Below are 17,314 nucleotides of genomic sequence, written 5' to 3'. Positions count from 1 at the left end.
GCAACCCTGGTATTCCTTGGTGGTCTCTAGTAGACTGAAATTAGCAACCTCCTAGTTCTAGCCAGGAGCTATAACCCAAAAGCTGCCACTGTCAAAGCAAACAGGTGACTTGAAACATAAGCAATGATAGCCCTATGGGGCAAGAGAAAATACCTTCCTGTACATTAGTCTTGTTTAGCTCTGTGTACACATTCTAATGACATACAATGAATTTGCAAGTGGTGGGGTACAAGCATGGCCTCCAACTTATACTTGCTCATGGGATGCATATAGCCTACATATGCACAAATGTTTGTTTATACATCCAGTTCCAGTTCAAAAAGAGAGCCTGTGTGCAAATGAGCATTTAGGCATAACTTGATTACAACTTTCAGCGTATCTTCAAAGTGGCTGTTAAGTAGTGAACTACTGATAGAGTAACAGCCTTATCATTACCAGAAAGCAGATAGATTAAATGGTAGTCATGAGAACATGCAGGAAAGTGTGAGATCAATGGAGTAATCAAAGAAGATCTTATAGAAGAATATAAAGCACAACTGAATAAAAAAATGGGTAAGTGTTTCTGTCTTTGCCATTCCACACTGGCAGACTCTCTGATCGATCGGGGTTGTCAAAAATCTGCAGTTAATTCATTATGTCTGGCCAAGAAGAAAACTGTGAAAAGTTGGAATGGTTAAAAATTCAAGATAATCTGGGAGCACTGGAAAAGATTGGGTGCTTTGTCCCTAGAAGGAGGGTGTGCATTTCCTTCCGGCATCAGCACGTAGTTTAAGATGGTCCCTTCGTTCTAAGTCCGTATCTTATTCATTACTAAAGGGAGGTCTAAGGGAAATTGTTTATGTATACTATACTTTTATTACCAATGAGGACCCAAAGTGGCTTATAAAATCTTTGTCCCTTCCTTCAAGTTTCACTTACAACTACTTTTCAATGCAAGTTAGGCTGAAAGAGAGGGACTGCCTGGCCCACAATCACCCAGCAAGGCTACATGACAGACTGGGCGTTCAAACCTGGGATTCCCAGATCCTAGACTGGTACTAATAATCACTTCACCATGCTAGCTGTATGCACACAGCTATCCCCACGATATGGAAATTGCTTTGGCATGTGCTGTACTCTAGTGATCCCCAGTGTGGTACCTATGGGTGTGATGGTGCCTGCTAATGGGTTTCATGGAACCGTCTGGTTCTTTCCAAAGCAAATAGCTAGTCTTGCCTTTCCAAGTGCTTGCCCAGGAAGCAACATCTTTATGTCTGCAGGGAGAGACAAACAGCTGTCCTCGTGAAAGGAGGATGCTTGGATTGCAATTGATCCCGACCCCCATGGCAGCCCTTTTGTGATTGCCTCCCATCGAATCCAATTTGTGGCGGTGCCTATGCACCATTCTCAAAATTCCAGAAGTGCCCATTGGCTTAGCAAGATCAGGGAGTCCTGTTCTATGTATACATCTTAATAAATGTCTGTTGGTTGGGGGCAGAGCATCTTGCAAGTCGGCCTCCCTCTCGGATTGCCAGCCAGTGGCTTGCACCTGACAGGAGACATGGGGGAGAGGGGACACGATGAGACACTGCTGGAGTGAAAGAGTGATGTCACTCCTGGGGTGATGTCACTCTCGGAAATAATATCATTGTGTCAATACGTCACTCTACAAATCACCCAAACCTCTATGGTTTCACCCTAGACTTTCTGGTGAATCCGGGAGTGCTGCTTATGGGTTCAACCTGAAAATGGCATCATACTATTATTGTATGGTGCTTTTTCAGCGCATTTTTTCTTCCATCGTTCTGCAGAGCAGTGGCAGAGGTTGGTAGTTGCTGCCAGAGTGCTCCCACTGGACCTGGAAGCCCTACTCCCTTCCCATGTGCAATCCTGGTATAAATTTGGGACATATGGAAGGGGTTCTTGAGGGTGTGCAAACAAGAGCCTTCCAGAGATACATTGCCCAGTTTGGTTGTAAGAATGACAAATGGTCTTTGCATAGCAGGAAGTTTGGAGATCCCCATCTTCTTCTGTGGGAAGAAGAGACAAAAGGTACAGGGGCAAAAGAGAAGATAGGTGGCGATGGGAGACCCTTGTGGAGGGGAAGACACAGCAACAGAGATGGAGGCAAAGACATCACTAACCTTCAGTCATTCGCCGATACTTCTCCTTGTACATGAACCCAAAGACCAGACAGCATCCTTTCCTTGGGAGACCAAGCTCTACAAAGAAAGAGAGAGAACAAATGATACGTTATTGGCAAAACAGTCCAACACAAACAATCAGTACTTGTCATGGAGACCCTGGGGCAGTGAAACACCTGGAAGGAAATACAGCTGGACCTGGGATGGTAAGGAGAAACAGACAATGAAACTATGCTAAATAAATAATGTTTGCTTGCCAAAAAAAAAAGTTTTCCTTTTTCTTTTTGGGACCTAAGTAGATGAGATGCTGAAATATCCAGATTGCTCTTGATTAGTTGGGTCCGGGGTCCCCTGTTCCCCAGAAAGGGTTGCCATATGCCTGGTCCTGGAGGGCAACTGCCTGCTCCTGCTTCCCCTTTGGCGGTGATCCTGCACACACTCGGCTGCAACTTCCAGGGTAAACCCAGAAGTGCAACGTCATGTGGGGGAATGTGCAAGAGAACGATGCCATGCTCCCCGGTTTACTCCAGAAGTGATGTCATTGCGGCTGCATGCATCACCACCTTTTGCCCCACCCCCCAAAAAGCTCCCTCTGATGCTGAGGGGGGACCTGGCAACCCTATCTCCAGACCCCACTTATTCTCCCTGTAGTTGTGGGGAACATAATTTCTGAAGCCCGCGTAGGGTTGAAAGCTCCAGGTTGAGAAATACCTGGATATTTTTGGGGCGGAGCCTGAGGAGGGCAGGGTTTGGGGAGGGGAGGGACTTCAATGCCATAGAGTCCAATTGCCAAAGGGGCCTTTTTCTCCAGGTGAACTGATCTCTATCGGCTGGAGATTAGTTGTAATAGCGGGAGATCTCCAGCTACTACCTGGAGGCTGGCAACCCTAAGCACATGGGGCCCCAATTCCGCTCGAGACCCCAGCATAGGGGGAGGAGTTGTTCCTGTCTCCCCCTCACCATTTTCCTGAGCTATAAGGGTCCCATGGAGAGTTAGTCATATAACTTTTGAGCTGCATGTGGAGTATTTCAAGCCTATGGATAAAAATCTTCTTCTGATCAATTTTACTAAGCCCTCCACCCGGCCTTTCAGAATCTGGGAACTAAACAGTTTCCAGCGTGGAGGGGAAGAATTGATTCTCAAACAAAAGTGAATGTTTCATTTCGGCATCCTGTTAAGCCCGCTGCATGGCTGCTCTCCTATCCCTGCTGTCTCCAAATGTGAATCTGGGCAGCCATGAAGCTCAGCAACAGGCACTGGGCGACCGCTCTAATCCCAACACCGACTCATCCAGGCCTCTCACCTGTACAGTCTATATGGGCGGTTGGAAAAACCCAGGTATTGTCAGCGCCTGACCAGCTCGCGCTCCCAAAAGGAAAGCCTTTCCGGAGCGTCTGCTTGGCGGTGCTGTGTTTATGGCAAGTGGGATGCACAGTAAATCTCCTCTCTTCAACACATGCAAGTAATGAGAGCTCGGTAAGCCCCTTCACTTAGCAGGCCCTGCGATAAAACGGAACACGGAGCCTTGAAGGGAAGATAAATCCGTCTCCGGGCTCGGTGCCCTTTCAAAGCAAAAACAGCTGGCCCGTGAAGTGGCAGAGCACCAAGGCCCGAGGAAGTACATGCCTTTGATCTCTTGCTTTCTTCCAGGAGGTGCCTGACTATCAGTAGAAAAGCAGAGAAATGGATCTGAGCGTGGATTTTCCAAGGAGGAGGCGGTCTATGCGTTTTTCCGCCTGCTCTATGCATGTGTGTGTGTGTGTGTGTGTGTGTGTGTGTGTGTGTGTGTGTATCTTGCAATGCACCTTGCGGAGTCTTCAAACAAACTTTCCCATGTTACAGTGGGAGAGAAAAATAAGGCGCCGTGTCTCTGAATGCTGCCCTCCTACGGCCCAAGATATACTACTGGGGCTTTCTCATTCCACACAGCCCTATAGATCAGAGACCATTTGATGTTTACTCGGTGGGGAATTTTTCACGGAGCTTTGTTGCGGTTTAAAATCTGATCTGAGGAGCTCCAAATTTTTGATTATTCATTGCAGCTCCGAATTTTCCTGAACCGAGCAACAAAACCCGCATTATGCCCGCATCAACTGAAACCTCTTTTGCGCCGTACTTTTTTGTTACAGTGCATTTTTTGGCTCGGAATTCCATGAAGAAGTTTTGCTTCGGTTCATTTGCCACCGCCCATGATGGGCAATGACCCCTCCCCCAAGAACGGCGATTGTTTCAGTTTGTGGGGCGCCCTATAGGATGGGGGGGGGTTATGAAAGTGCGGAAAAAAGTCCCCAGGATTGGAGAAGGAGTGAAGCGTGAGGGGAAAATGCTTTGTTGCAGTGGGGGGGCGATTTGGCGGTTTGGGGGGCGACTATTCAGCCGGGGGGAGCAAACAACACGACACTTCGGTAAGACTTTTGGAGGGCACCATTTGGGGGTGATGTACATCTATTCAGAACAAAAACTTTGGAGGACAGCGCTTGTTAACATTGTAATGGTAAACACATGCCTTGGCCGGAGGGGGGTTCGCTCAATGCACAGCTGGAAGAAAGATGTTTCACTGACACCTCCACATCCTGTCGGCAGCTTTGAAGTAGTTAATGAAAAGGGGGGAACTCCCTCCCTCCCTCCAGTTTCTCTCCAACAACTGTTGCGTGAGACGGTTCTAGCAATGGTTTTGCAAGTCCGAGGAAGGTGGGGAGTCCAGATACATATCGCACAAGGCACTGTGTTAATGCATGAGGCATTTATGCACACGCAAAAAATCAGTGCAGCGGAGGTTTTAACTGTACTTCTGCACTGCCGTTTTCTTTTTTGCTCACAATTTCCACAGCAGTTGGAATCACACCTCGTGGAGGGAGTGGGGGTTCTGGGTGGCAGCAAAATACCAACACCTGTAAACGTGCTCCCACCGACAGCAATAATGGAGGGCCATGGCAAAGTGGGGAAAGGGGGGGGGTTCCAATCTTTTGAGTCAGTGCCCGGGCACGTCCGGGACAGTGTTGTCAAATCAAAAGCGGGGAGCGACATCTAGAGGGCAAATGGAGCGAGGCAGGATCATGGGAAGAGTGGGCGGGATTAGGCGGATTTGGAGCGGTGAGTCATGAGCAGGAGCAGACGTAAGCAGCGCAGAGAAATGCGCTGTTTCTCCCGTGAAAAATCGAAAATGCCTCGGGATGGTGGGGGGGGGGGGAAGCTGTGCTGCCATGAAAAAGCTATTTAAATCGGTTTATTGTTTGCTCCGATTCGAAACCGAAGCAAAATCCACCGTGAAAAATACCCCGGTGTGTCTGTGGTCCTTTTTACAGCAGGTGCTTTCTTTTAAGAGAGTTACAAGGGGTTCGGGTCCGCCAGAAAGGAATGCCCTCCAACGCAGACCTACCTCTGCGATAATCATTCCACACGTGCAGAAGCTGGCTGCAGTAAGTGGCCTGACAAAAGCAATCTGCACATGTTCAGAAGACACTTTCCCTTATGTGGAGATGGAGGAAAGAGCAGCAGCGACTCAACCCTGAATAACTGGGAAGCAGGGATGTGGAATGGTATAGTATAGCTTGAAGCAGGCATTATGTCAAAGTAGGGCTGCCAACCTCCAGGTGGTGGCTGGAGATCTCCTGCTATTACAACTGATCTCCAGGCTATAGAAATCCTTTCCCCTGGAGAAAATGGCTGATTTGGCAATTAGACTCTAAGGCACTGGAGTCCCTCCTCTCTCCAAACCCCGCCCTCCTCAGGCTCTGCCCCCCAAACCTCCCACTGGTGGCAAAGAGCATCTGGCAACCCTAATGATGTGTGATAACTTTTGCCATTAAAAGAGGGGCTGAACTAAGTTAATGGCACAATGTCTGCTCAGTGTCCAGCTTGACACATCTCCAAATTTTACTTTTGAAACAAAGGCTGAATGATCAAAATACAGTTGAATCAAAATGTGCCCATGCCAAAATACTTCTTTGGAGTGTGCTGTAGTGGCTAGAATGTTGGACTAGGATCTGGGAAACCCAGGTTCAAATCCCTCCCAGGCCATAGAAGCTTGCTGGTTGTCCTTTGATCAGTCACATACTCTCAATCTAATACCTTACACGGTTGTGAAGATAAAATGGAAGGCAGGAGAACGGTGTAAGCCACTTTGCGTCCCCATTGGGGAGAAAGGTGGGGTATAAATGGAGTAAAAGAAACAAAAAATAAAAAAATTAACCATTCACTGGTCTTGTTGCATTTTATATATGCAAGCTCATTGACTGCATCCAGAGGTATTGGGGTCGGACGGACATGGTTTGCCATTGCAGGAGCAAACCTTGGAAATCCCCAGGGCCAGGCTCATACCAGTTTCAAAAGTCATGACAATCTAAGTTTTGTTTTCCAGGATGTTTAAAAATCTGAATTGCATTCAAAGGGAGAATGGAAGGAGGGTATGACCCAAAGCATATTCCCATTACTACAAACCATGGTTTGCTTTAATATCTGAATGCAGTGATAGAAAATTGTACCTTTTGACTTCTGTTGGTACAAAACTGTCATCTGGCCTGGATGCCATCTATGTTACCCTTTTTGTGACAGCCCAAGAGACCCACCGACAAGCCTGAGGTTAACCCCATTTCAGATTTTTTTCTGTTTTGCTGTGAAGTCACAGCTGACTTATGGTTACCCCCATGGGCTTTTCAAGGCAAGAGACATTCAGAGGTGGTTTGCCATTGCCTGCCTCTGCGTCACAACCCTGGACTTCCTTGGTGATTTCCCACCCAAATACTAACCGGGGCCAACCCTGCTTAGCTTCCGAGATCTGACAAGATGGGGCCAGCCTGGACCATCCAGGTTAGGTATTCAAATTACTGGCCTCCTTGTTGTTAACTTTATCTGTACCAAACTGTAGAAGCAAACAGGATGTTATTTATGCCTTTGTTGCTATGAAAGCAAAGATATCATTGATTCTTATCAAGCTTCTAATGAACTGCCAAGGTATCAAAATGTAATTAAAATAACAAAATTAGCTTAACTTTAACAACCACACTAAATAGTGACTTCAGCTGTGGAGCCAAACAAATCAGCTCTGTCTCTCTTTTCTCCTCCCTTTTCACCCTACTGCTAATTCTGAAGTGTAATTGCATAATTACCCATCTCTTTTGCATGAATGGAGTCCTGTTTACTGCTGTTGACTGATGCTGATGGGTGAACTACAAAAGGATCCAAATTCCAAATTCAAAACCCAACAAGTGATTGCAAAAACACCTATACAAAATGAAAAGCTCTGTAGTGTACAGATAACCCCAAAACATCTGCAATACAAACAGCCCTTAAGCACTTGAAGCAAAAGGAATACTTTCTATTCAATGAGTGGATGTATTTATAGGCATGCAGCACTAAGCTCAAAATGGCAGGGGACTGTTGTTTTCCAGGTAGATTATGGGAATATGGTTGCCAGGTCCTCCTTGCCAACAATGGGGGGTGGGGTGGGGTAGAGCATAGGATTGCCGTCTCCAAATTGGGAAACTCTCAAGGGCTATTGCAGCATCAAGGTCTGGAATGTGTCCCCAGAAAAGCCTAGATAGATCCCACTCAAAAGTCATGTTTTCGTAACCACTTCTGACGCAGTAAATTAGGAGGCTTCAGACATCACCAATTTTGGATAAGAATACTGATCAAGATTTGAGGCCAGACCTCAAGAAGCCTGACGTAATGTCTCCTTGAAAACTATTTTGACAGCCTCGTGTTGAGAGGGAGCTACACAAATGCAAGGAGTTCATAATAATTCAGGTTGCAAATTTATAAGAGCTTTCTAAAGCTTTTACAGCTAAAGGCACCTTTCAGTGCTTAACTGCTTTATCAAGTCCTCCCAGCGCTGCACGCAAGGCCTCCATTTAGGAGCTGCATTCCACCTTCCAAGCTATTTAATGCCCAAGGAAAACTAACAGCTAAGAGAGCAAAGGATACAGGACTTTGAAGCTTTAGGGAACTGTGAAGAATCAGATGGATCCCCCCCTTAATCATCACGTGCCCATAGCTTGCCATTTTCAAACAAATTAGCTTCCCATTTGGATTGATTCCCCCCCTCCTTCCTATACGCTGGCTCTGGGCAACGGAAATCAATGCTGGTTATGTTTATGAGAGAAGAGAATGAGGTACAAAATGCAGTTTCTGTGCCCTTTAGCCAATTGACAGCAATGGAAGATGAAGTACCTCATGGACATGATGTGCACTGAGAGAAAAACTGGCATAATTACAACATGGAAGTAAGGTTGCCAACCTCCAGGTACTAGCTGGAGTTCTCCTGCTAATCCAACTGATCTCCAGCTGACAGAGATCAGCTCACCTGGAGAAAATGGCCACTCTGGCAATTGGACTCTGTGGCATTAAAGTCCTTCCCCTCCCCAAACCTCACCCTCCTCAGACTCTGCCCCAAAAACCTCCCGCCGGTGGCAAAGAGGGACCTGGCAACCCTACATGGAAGTCAACCCTTTTGCCAGTCAACCTGTGTCATAGCATGATTTATTCATTGGAAGGAGCTGGTAGAAGCAGATACTAAGTACCCCACCTGGAAGTTGGCAACAACCCTAGCTGAAAGAGTATTTCGCAGACAGAAATAAATAACTAAATAAAAAACTAAAAATAACTAAAGTGTCAACACAACTATCAATTAAAAGTACAAGATTAGACAATCTCTAGCTTTGGCTTTTCCAAAAGCAAATCAGCTGTTGCTTCTTTGTCCCGGCATGCCTCGGCGCAACTGAGAATTGTTTATACCAAGCACAATCTAACCCAATTACAGCCCATCCCTAAAGGGCCCCCCAAATGCCCATAGGAACTGGAGTGACCCCTATGCCGGCATCCATGCCACATGCTCCATGCAAACTGGACGCCAGTGTAGGGTGACTTGTGCTGTCTCCCCTGAACCATGGCAGAAACGTGGCTCTCAGACATATGTGTGGCCTCTTGCAGGCATTTCCCCAGTGTATCTCCCTGTCCTGGCATACTGGGAGGCTTTCTGGGGCTGTGCCCGGGGGCAGAGCTGTCTTTAGGCAGCTTCCTAACCCCTTTTGAGCTTAAAATGCACCATTTTGCAGGCATCAAGATACACATGCAAAATTCATGGCACAGCCTCTTGGAACCCTTTGGGGTAGGGTTGCCAGGTCCCTCTTTGCCACCGGCAGAAGGATTTTTGGTAGGGTTGCCAGGTCCCTCTTCGCAACCGGCGGGAGATTTTTGGGGTGGAGCCTGAGGAGGGTGGGGTTTGGGGAGGGGAGGGACTTCAATGCCATAGAGTTCAATTGCCAAAGTGGCTATTTTTCTCCAGGTGATCTGATCTCTATCGGCTGGAGATCAGTTGAATTAGTAGGAGATCTCCTGCTACTACCTGGCAGTTGGCAACCCTATTTTTGGGGTGGAGCCTGAGAAGGGTGGGGTTTAGGGAGGGGCAGGACTTCCCCACTTCTACACATAAAGCCAGCTGGATGACCTTGGGCTAGTCACACTCTCTCAGCCCCACCTACCCCACAGAGTGTCTGTTGTGGGGAAGGGAAGGAAACAAATCCAGTTCACCAGATTAGCCTCCGCCTCTCACGTGAAGGAGTGGGGAATCAAACCTGGTTCTCCAGATCAGAGGCCACCACTCCAAAACACTGCTCTTAACCTCTACACCATGCTGGTTCCAGCTGATAAGAGATCAGTTCACCTGGAGAAAATGGCCGCTTTTGCAATTGGACTCTATGGCATTGAAGTCTCTCCCCTCCCCAAACCCTGCCCTCCTCAGGTTCTACCCCAAAAACCTCCCGCTGGTGGCAAAGAGGGACTTAGCAACCCTAACTACCCTGCTTTATCAATATTGTCCTTATAAAGGCATATTTTCCTGTCCTGTTTTTTTTCCTAATACCGGCACAGCTATTTTATTTTTATTGTTTGTTTCTTAGTAGGTATGCAGTCTTTTCAGTGATAGAAGATGGCATACTTGAGTTAGAAAAGAAGCTAGCATTTTTCCCTGGGCTATACTGTAAAAGCATCTTGCCTTCCATCATCAATTTCCCCTCCCTCCTTCATTTGCAATTTTATTGACCAGTTTTAAGGCAATTATGTTATGTAGAAGTCACAGAGAGATCAAGGATTCAGATGAGCCAGCATACAAAAATACTACAGCAGAGGGGTAGTAAAGGTTTATTAATGCAATCATAATTTGTACTATTGTGCAGATGTATCCCACCAGGAATGGTAATAAATGTTTAATAGCCCAATAATACCTGTTTAATAATTTTCTGAGCTCATTCTTGCCTAATTGCAAGTTTATTAAAGAACGATAAACTTTATAATGCCATAAAGTCATTATTGCGTTTCCAACTCTTATTTAATATTGAGTTAATTATATTACAAGTAAGTTATTTTTCCCATACATATTAAATATCAATTAGTTGTTTTAAACTATTGATTTGTATTTAATTAACTATGCTATTATATACCAATTAAATTCTTATAAGAAAAGCTGGAACAGCTGGTCTTTCAAATTAATTTTTTTTAAAGAAAAACATAGCACGGAAATAAATTACACATTTCTATTATATCACAGTTTCTTTCCACAGTGATGAATATTCAGAAGTTATGGCAAGTATGTCTAGTTGCACTACCAAGTAGAAGTTACTAAAATAGAGGAGTTTACTGGCAGGAAATATTTGGAGATGCCTCATTAAAATTCTGGGTATGTTGCTAGCACTGTGATTCTTCAGGGTTCTGATACTCTCCCCAGAGTCTTGAGAATTTAAATCTCTGGGTGGGGAAAGGATGAATCTTATCTCTAGCGCACATCTACATGCATGCATGCACATGAACACAAAACACTGTGCCATTTCTCACCCTGCATCAGCCAAGATGTATTTGGGATGGTTGAGAAGAAACTGTAGGGCAGAGGACCCCGTCATGGTGCACATGGGTGCCATGGAACCCACTGACATCTTTTCTGGTGTCCACCAAATGTTTTAAGAAAGTGGGTGGCGCCGGGTGTGGCTTCTACCCAGCAAGGCTGCTGATTGGCCACTGGAGATTTGATTGGCTGTGTAGATTTTTAAAAATGTCATTTTGGCAACAGCTGCCTCCAAGTCCACCCCTGACTCATTCAGACTGCCCTTGATCCTCCAGAAGAACCTCCAGGTCTGCTTTCCAGGCCGAGTTCCACAATGCTCGACTTCACTCTGCCTCTTCCAGTCCCTTCTCTGCTTCTCAGCCTGTTGCAGGATGGCATTTAAACAGCTGCTAACGTTTACCATCCCAGCCCCACCCAATCCTTCACCCATTATCAGTTTGCATATTACTTTGGGTAAGCCTGCAAAGCAGTTTGAGGCCCGGAGAGATAAAAACGTGTCATATAAATGTGAGTTATTATTATTAAAATCTGTGCCAGGTTAATTTATAAAAGATATGTTTTAAAATGGAAGGGGGGAAAAGACCGGGTAGATAAGCAAATGAGCGCATTACTGCTTGAAATATGAATGAGGTGGAGAGAAAATAGGCTTTAAACACTTTAGCTGCACTGCATTTTGCTCTGTTGTGCGCTGCCGAAAGGTTGCATTTATAAACCTATTCATTTTGTTATGTACTCGCAAACCTTGTCATCCATTTATTGCACAAATAAAATCTTAAAAGCAGAGGATTAGTTGAGTGTGTCCCTGTGGGATCACAGTTGGGCTTTAAAGGATCCATCATTGGAGCTAAACAGATGGAGCAGAGATAGCTGCCAGCTTATTCCTCTCCTGTATCCTAAAACATTAGTGGGCTGGGGAGGGTTCTCTTTTCTTCCTTCAACTCACATGAGCCAACGCCGCAAGTGCCAAAGGAGAAGGAGAGTCAGGCTTCTTCTTACGACGGGGGGGCTCACACTCTGGTCCAGTTAATTTGGGGGAAATTACCTGAGCATCTGCTGGATTTTTCAAGTATGCATCCAACAGTGTTATCAGGGACATTTACAGTGCATTCCTGAGATGCGCTGGTGGCCGGAACCAAAGGCTAAAAGAGACTATGGTCATTTATGCATGGGAGTTTTACCTGGTGGTCGATACTCGCTCGACCCACACTTTTCTGTTGTGAATCCAAAAACCACTATGCAGCAGCAAGCTCCAATCTGAAAGCATCTCCCTGCCCCTTGAAAATGCTGCTTTGTAAGTGGCTGTAGTGCTTGCTGTGAGAAAAATGCCCAGTTCCCATTCCCCACCCCAAACCCAAGGGCTGGTTTCCAAATCAATTTCAAAAACCAGAGCTCTTTTACAGGAACCCGGCAGGGGGCGGGGGAGAAACCCAAGTGTCATTTTAAAACCCTTTTTGTTTTTGTGAATGTCGGCTCAGAAAGAACTGGGTGGGAGACAAAAATCAGGAAGCATTTGAGTCCCTGCCCCTTTAAACTCTGCTTTGTATTTGGCTGTACTGCTTGCTGTGAGAAAAACATCATTCCCTCCAACTCCCCTGTCGTGCACTTTGCCTTATCCATGGGGATTTTACCTAGGCTGATCTCAGGGGAGATTGAAGACTCTGGTTATTAGAGGAACAGGAAGTTCTCGGATTTGCGAGGGCTAGCCGCGAGGTAGGGCTGGCAGGTCCCTCTTCGCCACTGGCAGTAGGTTTTTGGCATGGAGCCTAAGGATGGCGGGGTTTGGGGAGGGGAGACACTTCGATGTTATAGAGTCCATTTGCCAAAGTGGCCATTTTCTCCAGGTGAACTGATCTCTATCAGCTGGAGATCAGTTGTAATACCAGGAGATCTCCAGCTACTACCTGAAGGTTGGCAACCCTACTGCAAAGTCATCTCTAATGGACAGAAAACTCTTGCATAAGGAACAAGTGAGCCAGAACTGGGGTGAACGTGAGTGAAAGTACCCATGCATAAACAACCTACCTGGCCTGAGGTCACCCAATGAGCTTTCGTGGCTGAGTGGGTATTTGAACCTGGATTGCACAGATCCTATTCCACTCAAACCACTATACCACACTGGCTCTGACATGTCGAGATAAAGAACTTGACCTACATCAAGCCCATTCGCATTTCCACCATTGTAAGCCACCCTGAGGGATTTTGGTTAAAAGGTGGTCGAAAAGCACGGCCAGCCATTGCATACCTGTGCGTTGGATGCAAGCCTACTTGCGCCTGACTCCAGCGAAGAAGAAGAGTTGGTTTTTATGCCCCACTTTTCCCTACTGTAAGCAGGGCCATAACTGGGGGGGGGGGGCGAGGAGGGCAGCCTCTGCCCCTGTGGCATGCAGAGAAGGCAGCAGAACCACCTTTCCTGTAGGCATCTCTGCATGCCGCAGGGGCGGCTGCTGCACTCCTCCTCGCTTCCCTACTTACGGCCCTGACCTTAAGGAGTCTCAAAGCGGCTTACAATTGCCTTCCCTTCCCCTTCCCTACAACAGGCACTTTGTGAGGTGGGGCGGGGGGTTGAGAGAGGTCTGAGAGAACTGTGACCGGCCCAAGGTCACCAAGCAGTAGGGTTGCCAGGTCCCTCTTCACCACTAGAGGGAGGTTTTTGGGGCAGTGCCTGAGGAGGGCAGGGTTGGGAAGGAGGGACTTCACTGCCATAGATTCCAATTGCCCAGCCGGCCATTTGCTCCAGATGAACTGATCTCTATCGGCTGGAGACCAGTTGTAATAGCAGGAGATCTCCACCTACTACCTGGAGGTTGGCAACCCTACCCAGCAGGTTTCATGTGGAGGAGTGGGGAAGCGAACCCAGTTCTCCAGATGAGAGTGCACTGTTCTTAACCACTACACCACACTGGCTCTTCAGTCTGGCCTTCAGCACCTTGCTGTGTTGAAGCTCTCCCATGTCTGGAAGTCAGGAGGCAGGAAGCAGCTGTCCAGATGGGGTAGCTGCTGAGATGGTAAAACAGCCCCTCGATGAGCACCACTGGTCCCAGGTCATGGAGTTTGCTTTCACTGAAAGACAACACTCCTGTCATTGCTGTCTCTCTCGCCACAGGGAGGGAAGGTGACCAGAGGGATCTCCCCTCCTGCAGGAGCTAGTCGCATCTGCCTCATTCACACTTCAGTGATGGCATTTCACCAGCCAATATGGACTGTGTCTACCCCGTGAACCTTTCCAGCTCCACCAAGGCAGAAAGAATGAGGTCAGAGCTGTCTCCGCCGCCTGGACACATGCTCTCTCTCCGCCGTGTCCATCTGCTCTGCTTCCAAACCCTCCCCCCTCTTTCCGTTTGCTTTGTCTGGAGTCTTCCATGCCTCCGAGCTGTCTGTCTCTTGCCTCCTGATCTACTTGGCAGCTCAGTCCTGAACTCCAGTTGCTTTGGGAGCAGCCTGACAAAGCCTCAAAGAACGGGGACGGCTCCCTGGCTTCCCGCTTTCTTGCGATTCTACCTAGGATGCAACCTGAAAGACTGCAGGGCTCGGCAAAATACATCAGCGGTAGCCAACAAGACAGCGTCTGTCCGACTGCAAAGCACCAAAAACTTCAGTTATGCCAACTTCCCCCCCTCTCCCTTCCCATCCTCTTCCTTTTCCCTTCCTCTTTTTCTTTCCTTTCCTTTCTTTTTCCTTTTTGTTTTCTTTCCCCACTCCTTTTTAGTTTTCTGCCTCCTTCCCATGGAAGCAATGGGTCTGCTTCTAGCTGATGGCCTCCCATTGTTAGGCTTGCCAATTTCCAGGTAGTAGCTGGAGATCTCCTGCTATTACAACTGATTTCCAGCCAATTGAGATCAGTTCACCTGGAGAAAATGGCTCCTTTGGCAATGGAACTCTATGGCATTGAAGTCCCTCCCCTCCCCAAACCCCGCCCTCCTCAGCCTCCGCCCCAAAAAACCTCCCGCTGGTGCCGAAGAGGGACCTGGCAACCCTACCCATTGTCCATTTTGGCCTGTCACCACATGTGAATGTTTTCCCTTTAAGATGAGGTAGGGAGCCATCTGCCTATAGGGTATAGAATCATAGAGTTGGAAGGGGCCACCAGGGTCATCTGGTCCAACCCCCTGCACAATGCAGGAAATTCACAACTACGTCCCCCACCCACACCCCCAGTGACCCCTACTCCATGCCCAGAAGATGGCCCAGATGCCCTCCCTCTTATCACCTTCCTAAGATCATAGAATCAGCATTGCTGACAAATGGCCATCTAACTTCTTCTTTAAAACCTCCAGGGAAGGAGACCTTACCACCTCCCGAGGAAGCCTGTTCCACTGAGGAACCGCTCTAACTGTTAGAAAATTCTTCCTAATGTATAGATGGAAACATTTGATTTAATTTCAACCCGTTGGTTCTGGTTTGACCTTCTGGGGCATCAGAAATCAACTCGGAGCCATCCTCTATATACACCCCTTCAAGTACTTGAAGATGGTTATCATATCACCTCTCATTCTTCTCCTCTTCAGGCTAAACCTACCCAGCTCCTTCAACCTTTCCTCACAGGACTTGGTCTCCAGACCCCTCACCATTTTTGTTGCCCTCCTCTCGTCTACATCTTTCTTAAATTGCAGTGCCCAAAACTTAACACAGTACTCTAGGTGTGGTCTAACCAGAGCAGAGTAGAACGATACCATCCCTTTGAGTGATCTGGACATTATACTTGTGTTGATACAGCCCAAGATTGCACTTGCCTTTTTAGCTACCGCTACTAAGACCTCAAGATCCTTTTCATACACCCTACTGCTCAGACAAGTCTGCCCCATCCTATAATTATGCATTTGGTGTTTCCTACCTAAATGCAGAACTTTACATTTATCTTTGTTGAAGTGCATTCACCTATTAAGGTGTATACACCTATTAAGTTAGATTAGGTTTATTGTTTTAATTGTCTATTTTAACTTTATACTATATAGTTTTAGTTGTATATTTTAACTTTATATGTGCATGCATTATATGTTGTTATATGTTGAGCCAGGCTTTGCCAGGAAAGGGCAGGGTATAAATAAACCAAATAAATAAAAATAAAGGATGAAGAAGCCTTTTCCATACTCACCACATACCAAGGATCCCAAAATAAGAAGCCAATTCACATGGCTGAACCAGAGTATGTTTCTAAATTTCCTTTGCCAATGTGCAATAATGCAATAAAAGGACCAAGCCAGCATGGGTGTAATTACTTGGGAGGGAGGTTGCAAGGGGATTGATCTCTTCCAGCTTTGGAAACAAAATGGTTATGGAACAGAATGGAATTTTTTTTTTTTGTACAAATCGATAGGATTTCAGAACCCTATTTTAAATTCATTTTTTCCCCAAAACATCACTTGCATGTTTGACTTTTGATGAATGCTTTAAAGAACCACAACTTTAAATATTAAGCCTTGCTGAGGAATTGCAAAGCAATAAGATTAAGAATCGGCTCACGAAATGAAATATTTTGCACCTTATTTTTTATGTAACCCCCCTAAATCCATCACCACCCTTAATTGGGAAGGTTGAATAAACTTTAGTTTAGGAGAATATGATTTAGGAGAAAATCCATTAGCTCAATCCCAGCTGTCTCCAAGATACCTTTTCGCTTCCTGGTGCAGAACTTTAGCAGGGAAAGTGAAAGTGGGGATGATTCATTCATGCCTCCATCATGCCTTTGAGAGTGACTCTTGAGCATGCAGACTCTGCTCTGAGAGTCCACCTTTGTTTTCATTTCTCACAAGATAGGTCTAAGTGCCCAAACTAGCTTCAAGCTTTCATCTCTAAGGTCAGCATGGTTTCCTTAGCCCCATGCAGGGATGTGACCAGGGATGGGGCGGGGGATAATATCATACCCCTTACTAGCCCCACTCCCATCCTCCATATACTGATGTGGCTTTCTGAACAGAACCCAGGCGTGGCACTCTTCAGAAACTCAAGAAGAAGAAGAGTTGGGTTTTATATGCTGACTTTCTCTCCCACTTAAGGAAGAATCAAACCGGCTTACAATCACCTTCCCTGCCCCTCCCCACAACAGACACCCTGTGAGGTAGGTGGGGCTGAGAGAGTGTGACTAGCCCAAGGTCACCCAGCCGGCTTGGTCCTCACACTTACTAAAGGAGAAGACCTGCCTTCTGACAGAGTTTACTAGTTATCCAGTCAGGGATGGTAATACCAGTATAAGGCAAATCTAGCACATGTACCGTAGGTTCAGGTCACACAGATAATTTCCATGTAAGGAAACAATGCGAACTGATCATGCCCTCGCTGGACTGGCTCTATTTGAATAGTAAGATCTCACTTACATGGCTGGGAATGCATGGGAGGCCCATCCCACGGGCATGGAAA

At 46.5% G+C, this 17,314-nt stretch overlaps 1 protein-coding gene across 1 annotated transcript in view; it reads right to left on the bottom strand.

Annotated features, from left to right (window-relative positions):
- The window catches only part of KIRREL3 (kirre like nephrin family adhesion molecule 3), a 370,228-nt gene extending 359,210 nt beyond the window's left edge, over positions 1–11,018 (bottom strand). The window contains exons 1-3 of the mRNA XM_056860874.1: positions 10,954–11,018; positions 3,428–3,531; positions 2,124–2,201 (exon numbers count right to left, since the gene is read on the bottom strand). Coding sequence (XP_056716852.1) covers positions 2,124–2,201; positions 3,428–3,531; positions 10,954–11,018 — 247 coding nt within the window. The remainder of the gene's footprint in view (positions 1–2,123; positions 2,202–3,427; positions 3,532–10,953) is intronic.
- Positions 11,019–17,314: the final 6,296 nt, after the last annotated feature.

The sequence above is a fragment of the Euleptes europaea genome, chromosome 14 (genome assembly GCF_029931775.1).
Source record: "Euleptes europaea isolate rEulEur1 chromosome 14, rEulEur1.hap1, whole genome shotgun sequence".
NCBI lineage: Eukaryota > Metazoa > Chordata > Lepidosauria > Squamata > Sphaerodactylidae > Euleptes > Euleptes europaea.
This window is presented reverse-complemented; position numbering and strand designations above follow the sequence as displayed.